This window comes from Hemicordylus capensis, chromosome 1, assembly GCF_027244095.1.
Source record: "Hemicordylus capensis ecotype Gifberg chromosome 1, rHemCap1.1.pri, whole genome shotgun sequence".
Lineage (NCBI taxonomy): Eukaryota > Metazoa > Chordata > Lepidosauria > Squamata > Cordylidae > Hemicordylus > Hemicordylus capensis.
This window is the reverse complement of record NC_069657.1, coordinates 144,997,177-145,015,528: the sequence shown is the minus strand read 5'-3', so window position 1 is coordinate 145,015,528 and position 18,352 is coordinate 144,997,177. Positions and strand designations below refer to the sequence as shown.

The window sequence follows — 18,352 nt, the reverse complement described above, 5'->3', positions numbered from 1 at the left end:
TGAGATCTTTTTCAGTCGCCCTACAAAGAAATCCATTTGAAAAAAAGGTGATGCAATGTAGATTCAGTATATGCTGTGAATGTGGACAAAACTATGATGACCCTCAACTTGAACCAGGGCCTTAGCATGGGGAAAGGGAGAAATGTACAATTCACCAGGGTCTGGGAGGCCAATGGGGGTGGGATGGAGAAAGCCTGAGCCACAAGTCCATCATGGAAAAGAGGCTACATTTTAAATATTTTTGAGGATGTTTACCAGGCTGGACCAAGCCCCCTTGGCACCTGAAGTAGTGTGATGAACTAGGGTTGTGCGTTTTGTTTTTTTCTGTTTTGTTTTTGGCCTGAATCCGAAACACCCCAATTTTGTTCTTTGTTTGAAATTGCAAAATCCGAATCCAAAATGTTTTGGATTTTTTAAAAAAATGGCCTGGGGAATAACTAGTGGGTGGGGTGGTAGTGCCCAATGGGTGGAAGCTACCACCCAAATTTCAGAGGAATTGGGCAAAGGGCTGATTTTTGCTGAATTTTTGAATTTTAAGATTTTTCCAATAGGGAATAATGGAGGTTTCAGCAAAAGTATAGCTTCACGTCGGGGGGAAAGGGGTGGCCCAGAGCAGAGTAGGGTGGGTGGTAGTGCCCAGTGGGGGCAAGGAAGCTTCCAAAGTTATTTCAAAGGAATTGGGCAAAGGGCTGATTTTTAAAGATTTAATGGAATTTATGCTTCTTTAAAGTTCTTCCCCATAGGGAATGAAGGAGTTTTCAGCAGCTCCATAACTGCACTTGGGGGCACCGGGGTGGCCCAGAGCAAGTGGTGGTGTAGAGCACATAGGGTGCCAACCACTCCCATGGGTTGCTAACCCATGGGGTACTGGGTTGTGTTGTTTCTGAGATGTTTTGAGTGTAGATTCTCTGGTAGCATTTGAGAGTGGATTCATGGTTTGTAGTTGAAAATTTCATATGCTACCAGAGAATCTACACTCAAAGAGAGACAACATAACCCAGCAACCCATGGGGGTAGTTGGCACCCTATGTGTACTACATCACCACTCGCTCCCAGCCACCCGCGTTCCCCACAGGTGGAGTTATGGATCTGCTGAAACCTCCATTATTCCCTGGGGGGGGGCGGACACCTTAAAGACGTGTAAACTTCCACAATTCCTAAGAAATCAGCCCTTTACCCTATCCCTTTGGAATCTGGGTTGTAGCAGGCACCCCTTGGGGCACTACCACCCAACCCACTGTTTTGCCCCTCAGACCCCCTTTCTGCCCCAAATCTGCCCCAAAGACATGTAAACTTCAGAAATTCTTTAAAAATCAGCCCCTTTGGAATCTGGGTGGCAGGAGGCACCCATTGGGGCACTACCACCTGACCCACTCTTCTGCCCCCAAAGCCACCTTTCTCTCCCAAATCTACCTCAAATAACATCATCAACAATAGCAGAGCTTTGCAAAGAACCAGGCAGATTGCAAAGGTCATGCACATTAACATCCTCCACCCCCAGAAATGCAAATGATCTACACACAACAGTGTGAAACAATGAAATGCACACTGCCTCACTGGCCCATGAGGGTAAATTCTACCCTTAAATTTCCTTAAAAGGAATAAGGAGGCAATTGCCAGCAGTCAGCCCATGCTTTCACTGGCCAATCTGCAGGCTGGAAGAGCTGGAAATTCAAACCGATGTCAAAACTCAAAACGGAGACTGAAGGAGAAAGACTTTTCGTGATTGCAAAATGGAATTCCAAAACACCCGAAACAACAAAATGTTTTGTATCGGAAACAGGGACATTTTGTTTCGCCTACAAAAATTTTCTGTTTTAAGCACTGAGTGTTTTGTTTTGGCTACAAAACAGCCCAAATGGCCTGTTTGGGGCACAAATCGTTTTGTATCCGAAACGAAACACACACCCCTATGATGAACTGCCGGTCCTACCTCCAGCACCATGGCATATCGAGCATGCCCCACAGTTATCTCCTCTCCAGCAATACCCACCACTCCTGATCCCGTCTGTACACTTCTGTGTGCTGCCCCACTGATTGCACCTTCCCAAGACTCACTGATTGTGCCCCCATTCCCAAATCACTCCCTTCCAAGCCCAACTGACTCTGTGCCCCAAGCCTGATTTTCTCTCCCCAATCCCCACTGATTGTTTATTCCCCAAAGAAATTCCCTCTTTTACATGGTCCACCTCTTGTACCCCAGGCTGGATCCCCCCCCTCTCAAGATCTTCTGATTCTGCTCTAGCCCGAGCCCAGTGAATTGCACCCACAAATTCAATCTCCTCCTACCCGAGCTGCACCAACATCATGCTCCCATGCCTAATTCCCTCCCTCCTAAGCCCCCATCCCCCAGGCTCAACCAAGTGCAAACTCTCCAAGCCCAATTCCCTTCCTCCCAAGGCCACCTGATTCTGCCTCATCCCAGTTCCTTCTGACACAAGACTCAATGATTCTGCCCTTCCAGCTCCCCTTACCTTACCTAATGATGGGAATTGGACACCATCACTCCTGTTTCTCATCCTGCCCTGTCTTTTCACAAGGTAGAGGGCAGTGTAGAATGGCAGGAAGTGATCTGAATATACTTGCTGCTACTCTGCTTTTTGAAAAGGCAGGGCCAGGGCAGGATGAATGGAAAGTGATAAGTAGGAGGAGGGTGAATGTGGTCGCAGATGATGGTGTGCACACTAGTTGTCACTATCAGGTGAGATCGGTGAGGGGCAGTGGACCAGGTGAGGTGGCCAGAGGCAGCAGGTTGATGAAGGCAGCCAATTAGTTGCCTCTCTGATCTGCTGCCTGAGGTGACTGCCTCGCCTGACTGCATTAGTGGGCTGACCCCCTTTGGCTATAATGCCAAAATGGAGGCTAACTCACCTCAGGTTCACCGCCCATGTTTTCTGAATTATCAGAACCATGCTTCCTGGACCCAACCATGGTTCCGATTATGGCCCCGAACTGGGGAATGAACCCTTGGTTTGTAGTGAGTTTGATTCACCCAAGCAAGGGTCTTTTCCCAGAAGCGTGACAACCGGATTGAGATTCCTCTCTTAACTGGAGTTAAGGGATGAAGCTCCTCCCATGGGTTGGAATGCTATTGGCTGGTGTGGGCTGTCCTTCCAGGGTCTGAGGAAGCTCACTCAGCCAGTCCTGCCACTGTTGCCGGCTCCCAGGCAGGGATTTTGATCATTTGGGAGCACACAGGGTGTGTGTTTGGAGACAAACTGTAGGTCTGTTGAACCCATGCTTCGCTGTTACATGAGAAGGGGTGTGGGGAGAGGGGACAGAAAAGTCTAGGATTTGCAGTTTGAGAGACAGAGATGCATGCCTCCCTATGTTGCATGCTCTCTAATGCTTTCAAATACAAATTCTAGACTTCCTTAGTTCTCTGCACACTCAATATGTTGTGGCAGTCTAGTTTAGGGTGGGATCCAAGTGGTAGCAAGGGGGAGCGACAAGCAGCATATTGGTGGATATTGAAGGCCACTCTAGATGTATAACTGGGAATGTGTGAATGTCTCTTCAGCACCTTATTTATTATTATTTTTGCCAAAAAGCTGGTGGGGAGGGCTGATTTGTGAGGGGAATTCTCGCTGGTAGGAGAAACCCTTTTTCATTATAGCAGAGTGCACAGAGGCACAACACAGCAGAATTTACTTAGGCATGCGTGTATGCTGAGAGTAAAGTAACTTGGAACCAGTTCATAGTTTCAAATCAATATAAGGAGTATTTATTAGTGAACTCCATTCTAGATAGGAAAGTGAGGAGTTAGGATCTCTAATCTATCTAGCTTGCTGGATGCAGATGGATTCTGCATCTCTGCACACATGGTGCAGTGGAGAGGAGCTTGCATGTTGCAAGGTAGAAGGAACAGGAAGAGAAGGGAGAGAGAGAGTGCAAAGCAGGAAGGAAGTTAGTCCATGAGAGTAGCAATCTACATTCCAAAGGGATAGTGTCAGAGCAGTAGAGAAGGGATGACCAATGTCTTGACCCTCTAGCCCTCTGACTCACTAGTCTGTCCTCCACTGTCTTTGAGACAAGAGACAGTGCAAAATCCTTCACTTCCAACAATTTGGAGCAGGACTGCAACACAAAGGGGAAAGGTTTTTGCAAATTGATCCCCCATGACTCATTAACAGATTTAGGACTTTCCTCCCATAACTGTTACCAGTTAGCTGTTACACACGTTCTCCCCCAATTAATCTGTTATTGGGTTTAGGAACATAGGAACGTAAGAAGCTGCCATATACTGAGTCAGACCATAAGTCCATTTAGCTCAGTATTGTCTTCACAGACTGGCAGCGGCTTCTCCAAGGTTGCAGGCAGGAATCTCCCCCAGCCCTATCTTGGAGAAGCCAGGGAGGGAACTTAGAGCCTTCTGCTCTTCGTAGAGCAGCTCCATCCCCTAAGGGGGATATCTTACAGTGCTCACACACCAAGTCTCCCATAGTTACCATCCTTTGCGACTATGTTTTTGATTAATGTGAGGAATTTAACTCCAAATCATATATTGAGGTATTGGGAAAGCTGACCATGGATAGGATACACCTGTGTTCGAGCACTCAGAAGGGTACCATAAACTACAGACACATTTCTTGAAGCAAGGTTAGATTTTATTGAAGAGTAAAGCTAAGAGTAAAGGCAATGGTTGGCACCTCAGCAAGATTGCTGGTAATGATCTTCCCTTAAGGGATCAATACTCTGAAAATGGCACTGACAGGCCTCCAATACACATTTACAGGCTGATGGACTGGGGGTGGGGTGGGGTGGGAGTAGTGTTGGCAGGGAATGGGGAGAGGAAGAGAGAGAGAGAGAGAGAGAGAGAGAGAGAGAGAGAGAGAGAGAGAGAGAGAGAGGAGATACACTGATCTATAGTTACCTATCCCAGGCCAGGGACATGGATTCCAGGGTTACAGTTGTAGGTGTCCTTCATAGAAGAAGGTTGAGACCCTTTGTTACTGGGGGCCGAGTGAGAGAAACTCTGGGTCACAAAGCAAGGCAGCGTGCCTAGCAAGGACTGAGCTCTGACTGCCCAGGTGGGTTTTAAAGGATCTCCCTGGAAGGGGAACACACACAAAAAAAACCAGAAAATGCCCATGTGCAGGAGATAAATCTCTATGTGCACTGGCAGAAATGTGAGATGCCTTTGGGGTGGTGGGAACAGCAAAGCAAGCAGTGTACTGTTCCTTAAAACCTTCTGTATCATGTCTGTCACCTCTACTGCTGACTCTACCTCCAATGTAGGGTGGCAAGAAGGGGTATTTTATAACTTCAACATAGCCTGAGGGCACGATACTGGGTGATTCCATTGTTCTGTGTCGATGAGGAGATACTTAGACAAAAGGTGTGAATAATGGGCAGGCTGTGTGCTCTCCTAGACATTTCTCGTAAAACACAAGGCTGAACAGGTGTCCTACTAAGGGAGGCAACCTGGAGAGGGAAGGAGGGCTGCTTTTCAGCATGGCTCATTTGACTGAATGATTCTTATCTGTGAGAGGGAATCTGTCCGTGGTTCCTTGGCTCATCTGGATGCTCACTCTCTAAGAGAAAGAAACAGCATTTCAGTCTCAGCACTTTGATGTTTGGTCTGTTCTACTCCCTTCTGTACATGCTCAAGGGGGCCGTGGCTATCAGAGTGGCATTTCCTAGTCCCCTATGATTGCACTAATGACATGAAGGCACTTAAAAACCCCCTGCAGAATGTCCCATTTCCCTAGTCCTTGAGGATCTATCTATCTATCTATCTATCTATCTATCTATCTATCTATCTATCTATCGTATATACTTCCTGATATATACATCTCTAGGTATGCACTCAGGCAGAGGCTTTCTTCTTTCTAGAAACCAGATTCAGTCTGGGGGTGCACTGAGGAACAGGCAGGCATGAGCACAAGCTGTTATTTGCAACACAGAGAGGAATATATAGGTACCCATTGTACCTGTATGTTTTCCCCTCTGTGACTAATAGCAGCTCTGGAGAAACAGTTTTGAACTTGGGTGGCTTTCTCAATCACAGGAATACATTGAGTACTCTTACCTATCTTCACCCTACAAACCCTTCCCACCCTCTTTAAAGGAGAGCTGGTGACAGAAGATGGCAGAAACCAACTGTTCTGACCAGTTAGGATCCTGAGGATATGCCTGATCTTGAGAATGCAGTTGTGGATTTATAAAATGGGCATCTTGTCCCATTCTCCCAATAATTCACCATTTTGTTAATATTGGTAATATACAAGATAACTTCTTGGAAGCAGTCCTAGACATATTTATGTTTAGTGCTAATTCAACATGGCCAAGATTTTAAATGAGAAAGGACACAGTATTTTATCAAGTTGGGCAATGTCTTAAACCCAATAAATTCTCCTTCACTACCCGCAAATGTGGCAGCTCATTTGGGGTTATTCAGTAATGAGGAAAATGCACTCTTTAAATGAACTGTGAGCAAGTAGCATTAGTGCTGCCAGTTCTTTATGTCATGGGTATTGTCACAGCAAACACATAACAGACTCAGCTCTTTATTATATTGTATCGATTCTGATTTATTCCATTTTCTGAATGTTTGGGGCCACACCAGCACTTAAGCCAGTGCATTTAATCTCTATTTGTGTATTTATTTTTCTGTGTAAGCTGCTTTGAGAACTTTGGTAGAAGAGTAGTATATCAATATACATAGCAGTAGTAGTAGTAGTAGTAGTAGCAGCAGCAGCAGCAGTAGTATTTATTTCAATTCTTCAGTGACTTAAACCTTAAACAAGTCATTGGATCAAATGTGTGCATATAATGACTCTTTTCCCCAGTATCTAACAGCTACTTCAAGAAAGCTATCTTCAGCACTGGAATTCTTCTCAAGGCATTTTTCACTTCCTTGTTCCTCAGACTGTAGATCAGAGGGTTCAGCATGGGAATCACCACAGTGTAACATACAGAGGCCCATTTGTCCTGGTCCATAGAATAGGTAGAACTAGGTCTCAGGTACATGAAGACTGTTGTTCCATAGAAGATGGTGACAGCCATCAGGTGGGAGGCACATGTTGAAAAGGCCTTTTGCTTCCCCTTGGCTGAACGGATCTGCAAGATTGCAGACAGGATGAACGTGTACGACACCACAATTTCTACTGAAGTAAATATGCTCAGGACTGTGGCAAACACAGAGAGTACCATTTCATTTAAGGTTGTGTCACTGCAGGAAAGAGCTAACAAAGGGGGAACATCACAGAAGAAATGGTTGATGACATTGGAGCCACAAAAAGACAATGAAAAAGTGGAAATTGTTTGTGTCATTGCATTCACAAAGCCAACAAAGTAAGATCCAGCCACCAACAGGGCACACATCTTGGGAGACATTGAAACCATATACATGAGAGGATTGCAGATAGCTACATACCGGTCGTATGCCATTGCAGCCAGAAGGATGCACTCAGTACTTGCACAGAAGACAAAGAAATACATCTGGGAAGCACAGTCAATGTATGAAATGGTGGTCTTCTGTGCTAAGAAATTCTCCAGCATTTTAGGGGCTATTGCTGAGGAATACCCCAAATCTAAGAAAGATAAGTGACTGAGGAAGAAATACATGGGTTTCCGGAGCTGAGGGTCTATTCTGATTAACACGATCATTCCCAGATTTCCTACCAGAGTGACTAAATACATGAATAATATCACAATAAAACACAGTGACTTCATTACTGGACTGTCCACTAAGCCCTGGAGGACAAACTCTGTCACTTTTGTGTGGTTTTCCTTGGCCATTTCTTGCTGCACGTTTTATACATTGATAGTATTCATTTATTGATTGAATCTTACCTGTAATTCAGAGAAGTAACAATTAGATAAGCAACAATGCAAATTTCACGTTCTGGGTAGGAGTGTAGAATTATGCTGCCGTTGAGGGCAGGGAAACACATGCTGTAGTGAAAACTAAACAGGGTGTAAATGGAACTAGACTTTATTACACGAGTAGGAAGAACATTTCTGATGGAGCCACCACAGTCCTTTTAGTTGTAATACATGGTTCTGCATACATGGAACTATTCTGAAATTGGGGTTCTCCATTCCCAGAGGTATAGGTTCTATGTATGCATTTCTTTGAACAGAATTGCACTTTCCCCCATTGAAATGGATGGGCAGCCCTTCCTGAGTGACAATCCCCTGATGGATACTTTGGAATTCTTGTGCTTGCTAGACATCCCAGGATCAGGCCCAATATTTTCTCTGCAAGACTGCTTTGTCATAGTTACTAGATTTCAAGCAAACCTTGTGAGGAAAGAGGAAAGCAGGTCTTGTAGTAGCAAGCATGAATTGTCCCCTTTGCTAAGCAGGGTCTGCCCTGGTTGCATTTGAATGGGAGGCTACATGTGAGTAGGGATGTGCGAACCGGTTCGGCGGTTCGGAACCGAACAAGCCCTCAGGTTCAGGCTGCAGGTTCGAATTCGAACCGAACTGGGGGTGGTTCGATTCGGACCGGTTCGGACCGCTGGCACCTACAGAGTGCTGGCACCTACAGAGCCCTGTGATTTTCTTTGGTAGAATAAATGAGGGGTTTACCATTGCCATCTCCAGCGCAGTATGAGATGATGCCTTTCAGCACCTCTGTATATAGGTGTTTCCCATAATTTGGGAAACAAACTAGCGGGGATTTGAACTGGCAACCTTCTGCTTGTTATTCAAGCATTTCCCCACTGTGCCACTTAAGGTGTGCTATATTATAATGTCCTTATACAAATCTATGGTGCAGCCACATTTGGAGTACTGTGTACAGTTCTGGTCACCATATTTCAAAAATGACATTATAGAATTGGAAAAGGTGCAGAAAAAAGGCAACCAAGATGATCAGGGCCTAGAACACCTTATCTACCTACCTACCTACCAACCACCTGATATGTGTATCTCTAGACTTATGAAGCAAGGCTATGTTGGAGATGAACTTCCAGTGCATTGCCCTTTTGCACCAACTGTCCTAATGACCACTAGGGGCATTGGGAGTAGAGACAGTGAGTCAGGGTCTCCCTATCTGTCCCTACTCTATGACCCCCGAACTGACTCTGCAGCACTTCCTGTGCTGAGTCACAATCCTTACTTTCCTCCTAGAGAGCAGATGGAAACATCTCTCTCTCTCCTTACCTATCCACTATGTAGTCCTTTAGATTAGATATAGGTCTTTCCTATCTAAGTATATTTAACCAATAAATGTTTGGTGTTTAGTCATACAAGGATCTCCATGTGTTTTCTCTAAATAGCTGCAATATCCAAACCAGCGGAGGCTAGCCCAATTTTTGCTGATTGTCAGAATAGCCCCATTTTCACACACACACACACACACACACACACACACACACACACACACACACACACACACACACCCTTGCATGCATGTATCCCCTCGGTTAAGAAACATCACCTCATACATCATCAACAAAGAAGAGCGAGCTGCCATCCTGTGACGGGCCCCACTTCCTCTAGGGCCCAGGTATATCTGTTCCCCCTTGTTCAGTTATTCGGTTTTAGCGACGCCTCTGATGGTTGTGTGTGATTTTAATAGAGAGAGAAATGGAAGGGAATGGTGCCATTTGGTTCTTTGCACCAGGCAGCAAAATGTCATGAAACAGCACTGGAGGCCTGTGCCCACTTCTTGGCCATTGCAGAGCTGCCCTGGTTAAATGCATGATCTGGGGCAATGGCACTTTTCCAGCTCCAATCAATATAGCTCAGCTGTTTCCATACATAAATTGCATATATGTTGGAGCTTGATTACTCTAAAGCAAACTTTCTGCTGTACATTTACAGTGAAACTTGGTCATTGTCATTTCCCACAGTTTCCTCATGTACAGCACCCAGGTTGCTGAGTCAAGAGAGGCTAGTTAATCCCTTTACTAAACACAGCACTTACTCACCTTTGTTCTGTGGTCTTCATGAAAAGTAGAATGATTTAAAGTAACATGGATTATGACGGAATAAAATAGGCACATTTTCTGGAAATCTGTAGGAAGCCCTCCATGCCCAAAGCAATGATATGATAGAAGTGACCATGACACTCTTGATCTCAAAGCAATATTCATAGTGATATATGGGCTCTCATACTGATATATTAGACCTCTTTCCTGTTGGGTGTCCCTTGTGATCAGATTGCCTGATTCCTTGTAGTGTAGACTTAACAAAGTGATTAAACTGATTCTCAGGGGCCTTATCTTAATTGCACCGATGCAATGAAATATTCTGCTCAGATAAAATGATAAAGCCGGTCACTAACTAATGACATTGATTACTAAATATTATTAAGATGGCCATCCTTTGCAAGTGATGTGTTCTTTTCCCCCCACAGAGATGTTTCCAAACCCTAGTGCGAGACTTGTTTTTGCATATTTAGAAAAGCAGCACAGGGCGGATGCTGTTGATCTGCTTAATTTACTTTAGTATCTCCAGAACCTTTTGGTAGCTGAAGCATTGCGCTCGTCAAGATCTGAATCTGAGAGTGGATTGTGTCAACTTTGTTTGGGTCAAGTGGATTGGTCAAATGTTTGTTTATAACAAAGTGCTCAGCAGTTGGAAACAAGATGCATGGCCCCTTGGCCACTGCCAGCTGTCAAACACTTTATTCACTGGCTGGGTGTCCTTTTTCTCCCTTGCTCTCAGAAAGGAAGACAAAGCAGCCAGCTGGTGAACAAAACCCTCATGGCTGGGAGAGGTGGACACGGCTTGTCAGTCCACTTCGTCTGCTGACTTGCTCCCAGCAAGTCACTGAGTTTTCCTCGGAGTGAGCGAGAAAAAGAATACCCAGTCGGCAAATAAAGTGCCATCCAGCTAGGAGGGTCTGAAGGGCCGCATGTCCCCCTGCCCAGTGCTGGCCACCCTCCCTGCACTGGCATGCACCTGACATCGGTGCAAAGGGCCTGGCCTACCTGTGCCCAGATGCACGAGTGGTGGTGGTGGGCAGAAGGTGACCGTCTGTCCCTGGGCTGCTGGCAAGCCCACCACGTTGCTGACTGCAGCACAAAGGAATGGGTTGTGTGTAAATTTATCCCACAAAGAGAAACATACAGGGAGAATACAGGGAGAAACATATAGGGATGTGCATGAACCAAAGTGATGCTCCTCCCAAGAACAAGTCTGGAAGAAGAATATGGCGGTGTACAAAATTTAATATTAAAAAGTCAACACAGATTAAAATACACCAGACACAATACAAACAATAGTATAAAACAGTTTAAAAAACAAATTATTAAAATTATTAAAATTCTGATTAAGAGCTTGCAAGAACAGGAGCGTCTTAAAGGTCTTCCTGAAAACAAGCAGAGAAGGAGATGCACTTATTTCAGCAGGGAGCATATTCCAAAGCCCTGCGGCAGCCACAAAGAAAGCCCAGTCCTGAGTCGCCATCAAACGATTAGGGTGGCAACCCTAATTGCACCTCTCTAGAAGATCGTAACAGGTGGTAGGGTTCATGATGAAGGAGATGCTTTCTTAAATAGCCTGGACCAAAGCCTTTTGCAATTTGTCACATACAGCACAAGTCACACAGTGCTCAATTACATTTTAAATGTGTTTGTCTATACCTGGTCACCAAAAGCATTCTCTGATTCACCTTTTAGTCAAGCTCATGCCCAGGTGATCTTCATGGGCAATTTTGGTCACTTCTGCTTGTAAGGAGGTTGGCAGAGAAACAATCTGCAGTTGTATCTTGAAGGCCTGGAAGATATTCCACCTGGATATCAAAGTCCATATGTCTGGTGATTCATTTGGTAATTCTTGGGGTTGCTTGACTTGATCCCTGAGTGATAAATAAAACAGAAAGAGGTTTAAGGTCTGATCATAGATTCATAAAGTGAATTATCTTCCCTACAAATAAGTCCTGAAGTGTGTCACTGCCCAGAAGCCCCCTAGAGCTTATTTTTCAGTGACAGAATATTTCTTCTCTAAGACGTAAGCACTCGGGAAGCAAAGGCAACTGTAACTTCCCTGTCCACTTTTTGCTGGGTCAAGACTGCACCCAAACCATATTCAGAGGCATCAGTGGTTACAACAGTGTGCAAGTTGATGTCAAAAGAAGTGAGAGCAGGGCTTTCAGTAATGGCCAATTTGATAGTCTGAAAACTAGCCTTGTAGGATTCATCCCCGTTAAGTGCTTCATTCTTTTAAAAAAGAAGATGCGATGGAGCATCTTTTGAGGCAAACTGACTAACAAATTTAGATCAATACTCACAGAGTCCTAAAAATGAAGGAAGTGCATCCTTGTTGTGTGGCTCTGGTGCTTCCTGATAGCTTTCACCAAGTCTGTTTTGTGCTGTACACCACTGATATATTGTGTGTCCCAAGTATGTCACCAAGTGTGTGCGAAACTGATATTTCTCTGCAGAGATAGCTTTCTTAAGACTTCTGCCAGTTTAGCATCATGCTTCTCAATGGTTTAGCCATACACTAAAATCTCATTCTGAAAGTAAGTAATGCCATCTGTAGTCCCCAAAATTGCATGCATAGTTCTTGAAATAATGAAGCTGCAGAGGCTAATCCAAAGGGCAGTCTCTTGAATTGAATAAGAGCCACTACCATGTTGGAGTTCACATCTGTTAAATCTATGCACATCTCTTAAATCTATGGAAATCATTTGATGGTACATTTCTGCTCCAGAAGCAGTTTTTCATGCAATTTGGAGCAGTTTGTTTTCATAACAGTCTTATCCCTGATCATTTCATAAGTAAAGTTGTCAAGCTCACAGGTTACACTTAAGGCATATAATGCTGTGAAATATTGATTGATAGATTCACCAGGCAGTGAATAGAGTTCTAGAATAGAACTTGTAACATTCAGCAATCACATTCAAAGTAGGGTAGAAATGATCCTCGAAGCAGGTGCGTAACAACGATCGGGCAAGGGGAGACAGTTGTCTGGGGGCCCCACTGCCTGGAGGGGCCCCCCAGAGGCACCTCACGTGACTTCCCATTGCCCCCAGCCCAGCCCCAAGGCCCCTCAGCCACTTGCCCTGTTCGCCGTCTCTCCAGCTTGTTCTCCTGGCCGGCAATCCAGGCAGCAGACAAGCTGCAAAGAACTCCTTTTCTCCCGCCTCTCAGCTGATCGGCGGGTGGGCGGGGCTTCCACGGAGGTCTAGTGTAGGCCTCTGTGAAGCCTGAACTCCAGTAGGGCCCAAGCCAGCCAGGAAGGAGGAGGCAGCCAGAGAGGCCTCCACTGTTCTCTGCAGCAGAAGACCCCCTGCTGCCAGGTAGAGTGTGAACTCCTTTTTGTGGTTACCTTCCCTGCCCCCCACCCCCACCCGGATATATAGGGATCTGCTTGCCATAGGGCTTTGATATGGGGGTGGGGGAGGAGGGACTGAGAAGTCTCTGAATATTTATTTTTAAACAGCTTGGAAAATATGCTGGCTTAAAAAAAACTATCTAAAAAGTCCTATAAGTGGCTTGTTTCATGGCAGAAAATTACAAAAACTTCTGGAAGAAACAGTATTATATTTATTTTATTCATTCATTTATAAATGCACTTATGTTCAAGTTGTTTTGCAACCCAGAAGGTCTGAGTGAGAACTGTGAAGCTTGTCTTCTGCTTTTATTTTATTTTTCTTGTGTGTGAACTGCTCCCCAATAACCTGCAGGGACTTCAGGATAAATCTGGCCAACATGTGAATGCAGCACCTCCATTCCAGAGGAGATGTGTGTTAAAGGGCTTTAAAAGCCTCCTGTGAAATTCTCCTGGAATCAAACTTGACTGAATTTGTTCAGAATTCTGAGAAAACAAACATAGGCTCACCCTGCATGGTTGAAAGTCTCCTTGGCTAATCTGCAGCGAGGGGGCCATTTTAATCATTCATCTTTCTAGTGTGTTCTAGGCATTAAAAGTAAAACAAATGTATAGTACTCAATGTATATCACTATATATTGTGACGTGTGCGTGTGTGTATTCAGTGAAATGTATTTCCAGGCAGCATACTTATTTTGGAATATCAGACTTAAATCCTTGGGGGCCTGGGGTGTGCGGAGGCCCTGGACTTTGAGTGGGGGGGCCCCATTTTAAAATCTTGTCTCTGGGCCCACTCCAACCTTGCTACGCCCCTGCCTCGAAGGCTTGAAGAGCAACTTCATAAGAATTGGCAGCCCCTTCCAAGTTGGTAGGAAAGGGCTATATATTTTTTGGCCTTCAGGGCTCAGTCAGTGAAACAATATAGCCTTCTGCTTTGCTGGAGTAAAATCAGAGGTTTGTATAATGAGGAGGTAATTGTAGCAATAAGACCTCCATTGTTCCCAGGTTCTCCTGAGGTGGACAAGGAAAAGGGTGGTGGTGGGATCTGAGTGTAGCTGCTGTGGGCATCCAGTGAACAACGGAGTTCAGGATTGAGAAGGAAAAAGTACCTCCTGGGGTTGTGCAGGTCAGGAAAGTGGAGAAACACTCAGTAGCAGCAATAGCAGAATGCATCAGTTCAGGGAGGTAGGCCCAATAATGCAGTGCAATGAAGATGCAGCAGCCCTCACAAGTTTGGCAGGCTCACATGCATAGCAGTTCAAAATCTCATTACCAAAGGATTTATAATGATGCTGAGCCCATTTGTTCGGGCCAGCATCTTGAAGCAACTGCACAGGCACACCTTGCAGTTGCTTCAAGATGCTGACCTGAACGGATGGGCTCAACATTGTTCCTGCTCATACCCCACAGCTGCCAGGGGAGAGGGGAGAAGGGTGAAGGACTGCTCCCCCCCCCCAGCCACCCCTCGGCCGTGGTGAGAGTACTTAGACCAAAACAAACCCGGAGCTTGGGAGGGGCGGAACCCCCAAAGGAAATTTCGGGGGGCCTCACGCGTGGGGGGTGGCTCATGGCTGGGCAGTCTGGGTGCCCAAGTTAACTTGGTGTGCCCCTGTTCAGAAACAACTCCATCTTCTCCTTCTCCTTACCCTCTTTCTTTCTGACTCCACCTACCACACACTCCCTACAGGATTCCCACTGGGAAAACTTCTAAAAGACAAAACATAAAAGATTACTAGATCGAATACAACTTTGACTCAATTTTAATGTTGTTAGCAAATATTTTTTACGTGCTCAGCATAATAGTCATGACGTCTTTCCTATCAAAAGTACCAAGAAAAGGCTGCTGGCAAAGACGGCTAGTAGCTCCTTAGAACTCCTTGACTCTTCTATAATTAAAAATAATTTAAGTAAAATAATATTATACCCTTTCACCCAGCATATTCTGGTGTAAAATGTAGTGCATTCCGTTAATTTTAATGACAGGTTTGTTTCTGCAAAATTTGGTATCTGTAGGTAATTGGGAAATATAACCTTATTTTGTATAAACAAATCCACAAACAAACTCTTCAAAATATATGATGGGATTTTTTATTAATGTGCTTGCAAAAGGGAAGTAAAAGAACAGTTTGAAATCTGTAGAATTTCAACTCCAAATATTATTCATTTTATTGAATAATTACCATATAAGGTAAATTTAAATCATAGTAAACGTGAATCTGAAAAAGATCTTCTACTCTCTTGGAAATGATGTAATTTGTTTCTCAATTACTGATCAGATTATTGAGTGTTAAAAAACTGTTGTGAACAATAATGTTTAAATTTATTATATGCAGAATTTCTTCTAAAAATAAAACATAATCAAACTTTCCCCCTACCATATTGTGGTGCTAAAAGTACTGCATTTAGCTAATTTAAATGACAGGATTGTCTATGCAAAATTTGATATCTGTAGGAAACTTAGAAGTATGACTTTATTTCACACAAGCACACCCACAAGCAAACAGACTCCTCAAAATAGATTCAGATGAACGGGAATATACATTCAGTTGAATGGGAAAATAGGGATATGTTGGCTGTTATGAAATCCTAGCCATATTCATGTTTAGTGCTAATGCAAAATGGCTAAGATTTTAAGTTAGAAATAACAGTATTTCATTCAGTTGGGCCTCAATCTGAGAGCTATGTCCTCAGTTCAGTAAACTCTCTTTCACTAATCCAAGATGTGGCAGTTAATTGGGGTTATTCATAATGAGGAAAAGGCACGCTTTATATGAACTCCAAGCTAGCAGCATGAGTTTTGTCAGTTCTTTATGTCATGGGTACTTCAAAAGCAAAATCATGACATACTCAGCTCTCTATTATATAGTATCCAGCCTGATGTATTCGATTCTTAAATATATATATTTTTAAATCCTGCTGGTTAAGAGTTCAGGCTTCCTCATTTTGGCCCAAGCTCCACAAATCTGGGAAATGGGAAACGAAGGCAGATTACATGGTCAGTAATGATGTTGTGGAATGTGAGCAATTGTGCTCGCTTACAACTTGCCCTCCCTGCATTCACATTTTTCCTTGTCTTAGAGGCCCAAATCAAGATGGGGAAGATGGAATGCCCATCTCCAACAAAAATTCCACATGGTGTAATTTCACATGGCTCCCCTTCCCCTTGTGAGCTGTGCAAAAAGCTTTTGCCACAGGGATTTGGAAAGCTACGTGGGTTCGAATCCCTGCTGGTATGTTTCCCAGACTATGTGATGACTCCCATGGGAGTCGTGGAGGAGGATTCCTCAGATGAAGAGCCAGAGCAGGGGGAGGCAGGCTGAAACTCCGGGTGACTCAGCAGAGCCAGAGTTGACAGGCCTGCAGGCCCCTCTGCCTCCTTCCCTCCCTCCTCCTGATGAAGCCTCTGAGGCCACAGTAGTCGGGCTGCCTGCCCCAGATCCCCAACAACGATGTTTGGCCAGAGTACAGTCTCAGAGGGAGGAACGCCATAGGTCAGAGAGGCTGGCCAGAAGGAACAGTGTCCCTCCCAGCTATGGCCCAGCTGCATCTCCCTGACAAGGCCCAGCTGCAGTGATGGGTGAGGTTCTCAGAACACTGCCTATTGAGAGCAGCCTGAAAGCTGGGTCTGTGCTGGAAACAGTGTTCATGGTGACCATTCCTACCGTGAGCAACCTTGACCTAGAAATCTGGACCTGTTTGTTGTTGTCTGACCCTGATTCCCATTTACTCCTGATCTTGTGGAATTCCTGGTGTTGACTTCTAGCAACGTTTGGGACTAATCTCCATTCCTGTCTGTCGGCTCTCCCTTCCCCTCTGAAAAGCATGGTTTTCATAGCTGCTGGGCAGTCGGCCAAGGCAGGTCATTACAGACTATGGGGAACTCCTGTACCGGGCAGCAGTGATATAGGAAGGTTCTGAAAGGCATCATCTCATACTGTGAGGGAGATGGCAATGGTAAGCCCCTTCTGTTTTCTACGAAAGAAAAACCACACGGTTCTCTGGTTTCCAGGAGTTAGCACTGACTCGAGGGCACACTTTAGTTTTTCCTGGGAATAGACAGCCCTTCTTCTGTCAGTCTTTATTAATACAGCCAATGGCCAGAATTACAAGCCCTTCTTCTGTCCACCTACTGCCGCACGAAAGGTGGGCCACTGAGTTTAGGTTGAAGTGGAGTATGACATCAGAATCATGGTCTCCACATATATGCCCTTGTATTACCCCTACTGAATATTTGTTAGAGGTTCAGGTTGTGGTTAAATGCAAGCTTTAGTCAAATAGGCGAGAAGTTCTGCATTTAATGAACACTTATAACATGGATGGTGTCAAGAAGCTGGATTAGCAGCTTGCTCTGTGTATTGCATCACAGCAAATGATGACCCCCCCCTGTAGTATTTTATATACACATGTGGAACACACAATGTACATGAACTGGCCACATTATGGGTTAGCAGTCAAGGATGGCCTCACAAACCACAGGATTCCATTGAGCTCTCTTGCCTGTGTTTGCCTCATAGATGTTTTCAAGCGTGCCCACATGATGAGGCAAACTGAGGCAGTTGCCTTAAGAGGCAGATTTGAGGGTCGTATTTGGGACAGCATAATGCACTCCCAACCCCACAACTGTGGCAGATTCAGCCACATCTTTATGGAGCAGGTGGAGATGGGATAATTGAGTCCATCTGCCCTTTGGTAAACGCAAAACCTATAGAGTAAAAAGCAAGGAAACAGATGGGAAAGCAGTTTACAATGGGAAGAATATTCCTAATGGTTAAGCAAGCAAGACAGAGGTGGAGGAACTGCAGTGCAAGGCCTTGCTTGTTAAAGTCTTTGTGCTTCCTAATTGTTCCAGTAGCATTTCCGTTGCCATCCCCAACCTTGTCCTGTTTCAATAATCTACATATTATTTGGATAAAATGTGCATGAAACAAAAAATATTAAAACAATATTAAAAATAACATTCTTCAGCATTAAGATATGAAATAATGAAATATTAAAGAAGGAGCCATTTTATCGACAGTTGTGAGCAAATACACAAGGTTGTTTAAGTCACTGGGGAACTGAAATGAAATTAAATCCCTATTACTCAATTCCCCACAGGATTAAAGGCCATTAAGAG

General features: G+C 44.5%; 2 protein-coding genes across 2 annotated transcripts in view; one reads left to right on the top strand and one right to left on the bottom strand.

Moving 5' to 3' along the window:
* Positions 1 to 4,047: 4,047 nt before the first annotated feature.
* On the bottom strand, positions 4,048 to 7,743 carry LOC128341321 (olfactory receptor 1019-like; the record flags this gene model as incomplete). Its single annotated transcript, XM_053287708.1, has 2 exons — positions 6,847 to 7,743; positions 4,048 to 4,077 (listed from the first exon to the last, which is right to left on the bottom strand). Coding segments are annotated over exons 1-2 (927 nt in total), but the record flags the coding sequence as incomplete, so codon positions are not given.
* A 5,417-nt stretch (positions 7,744 to 13,160) lies between these two features.
* Positions 13,161 to 18,352, top strand: part of LOC128327633 (olfactory receptor-like protein OLF3) — a 40,851-nt gene continuing 35,659 nt past the window's right edge. The window contains exon 1 of the mRNA XM_053256673.1: positions 13,161 to 13,204. The gene's annotated coding sequence lies outside the window, so the exon portion shown is untranslated. The remainder of the gene's footprint in view (positions 13,205 to 18,352) is intronic.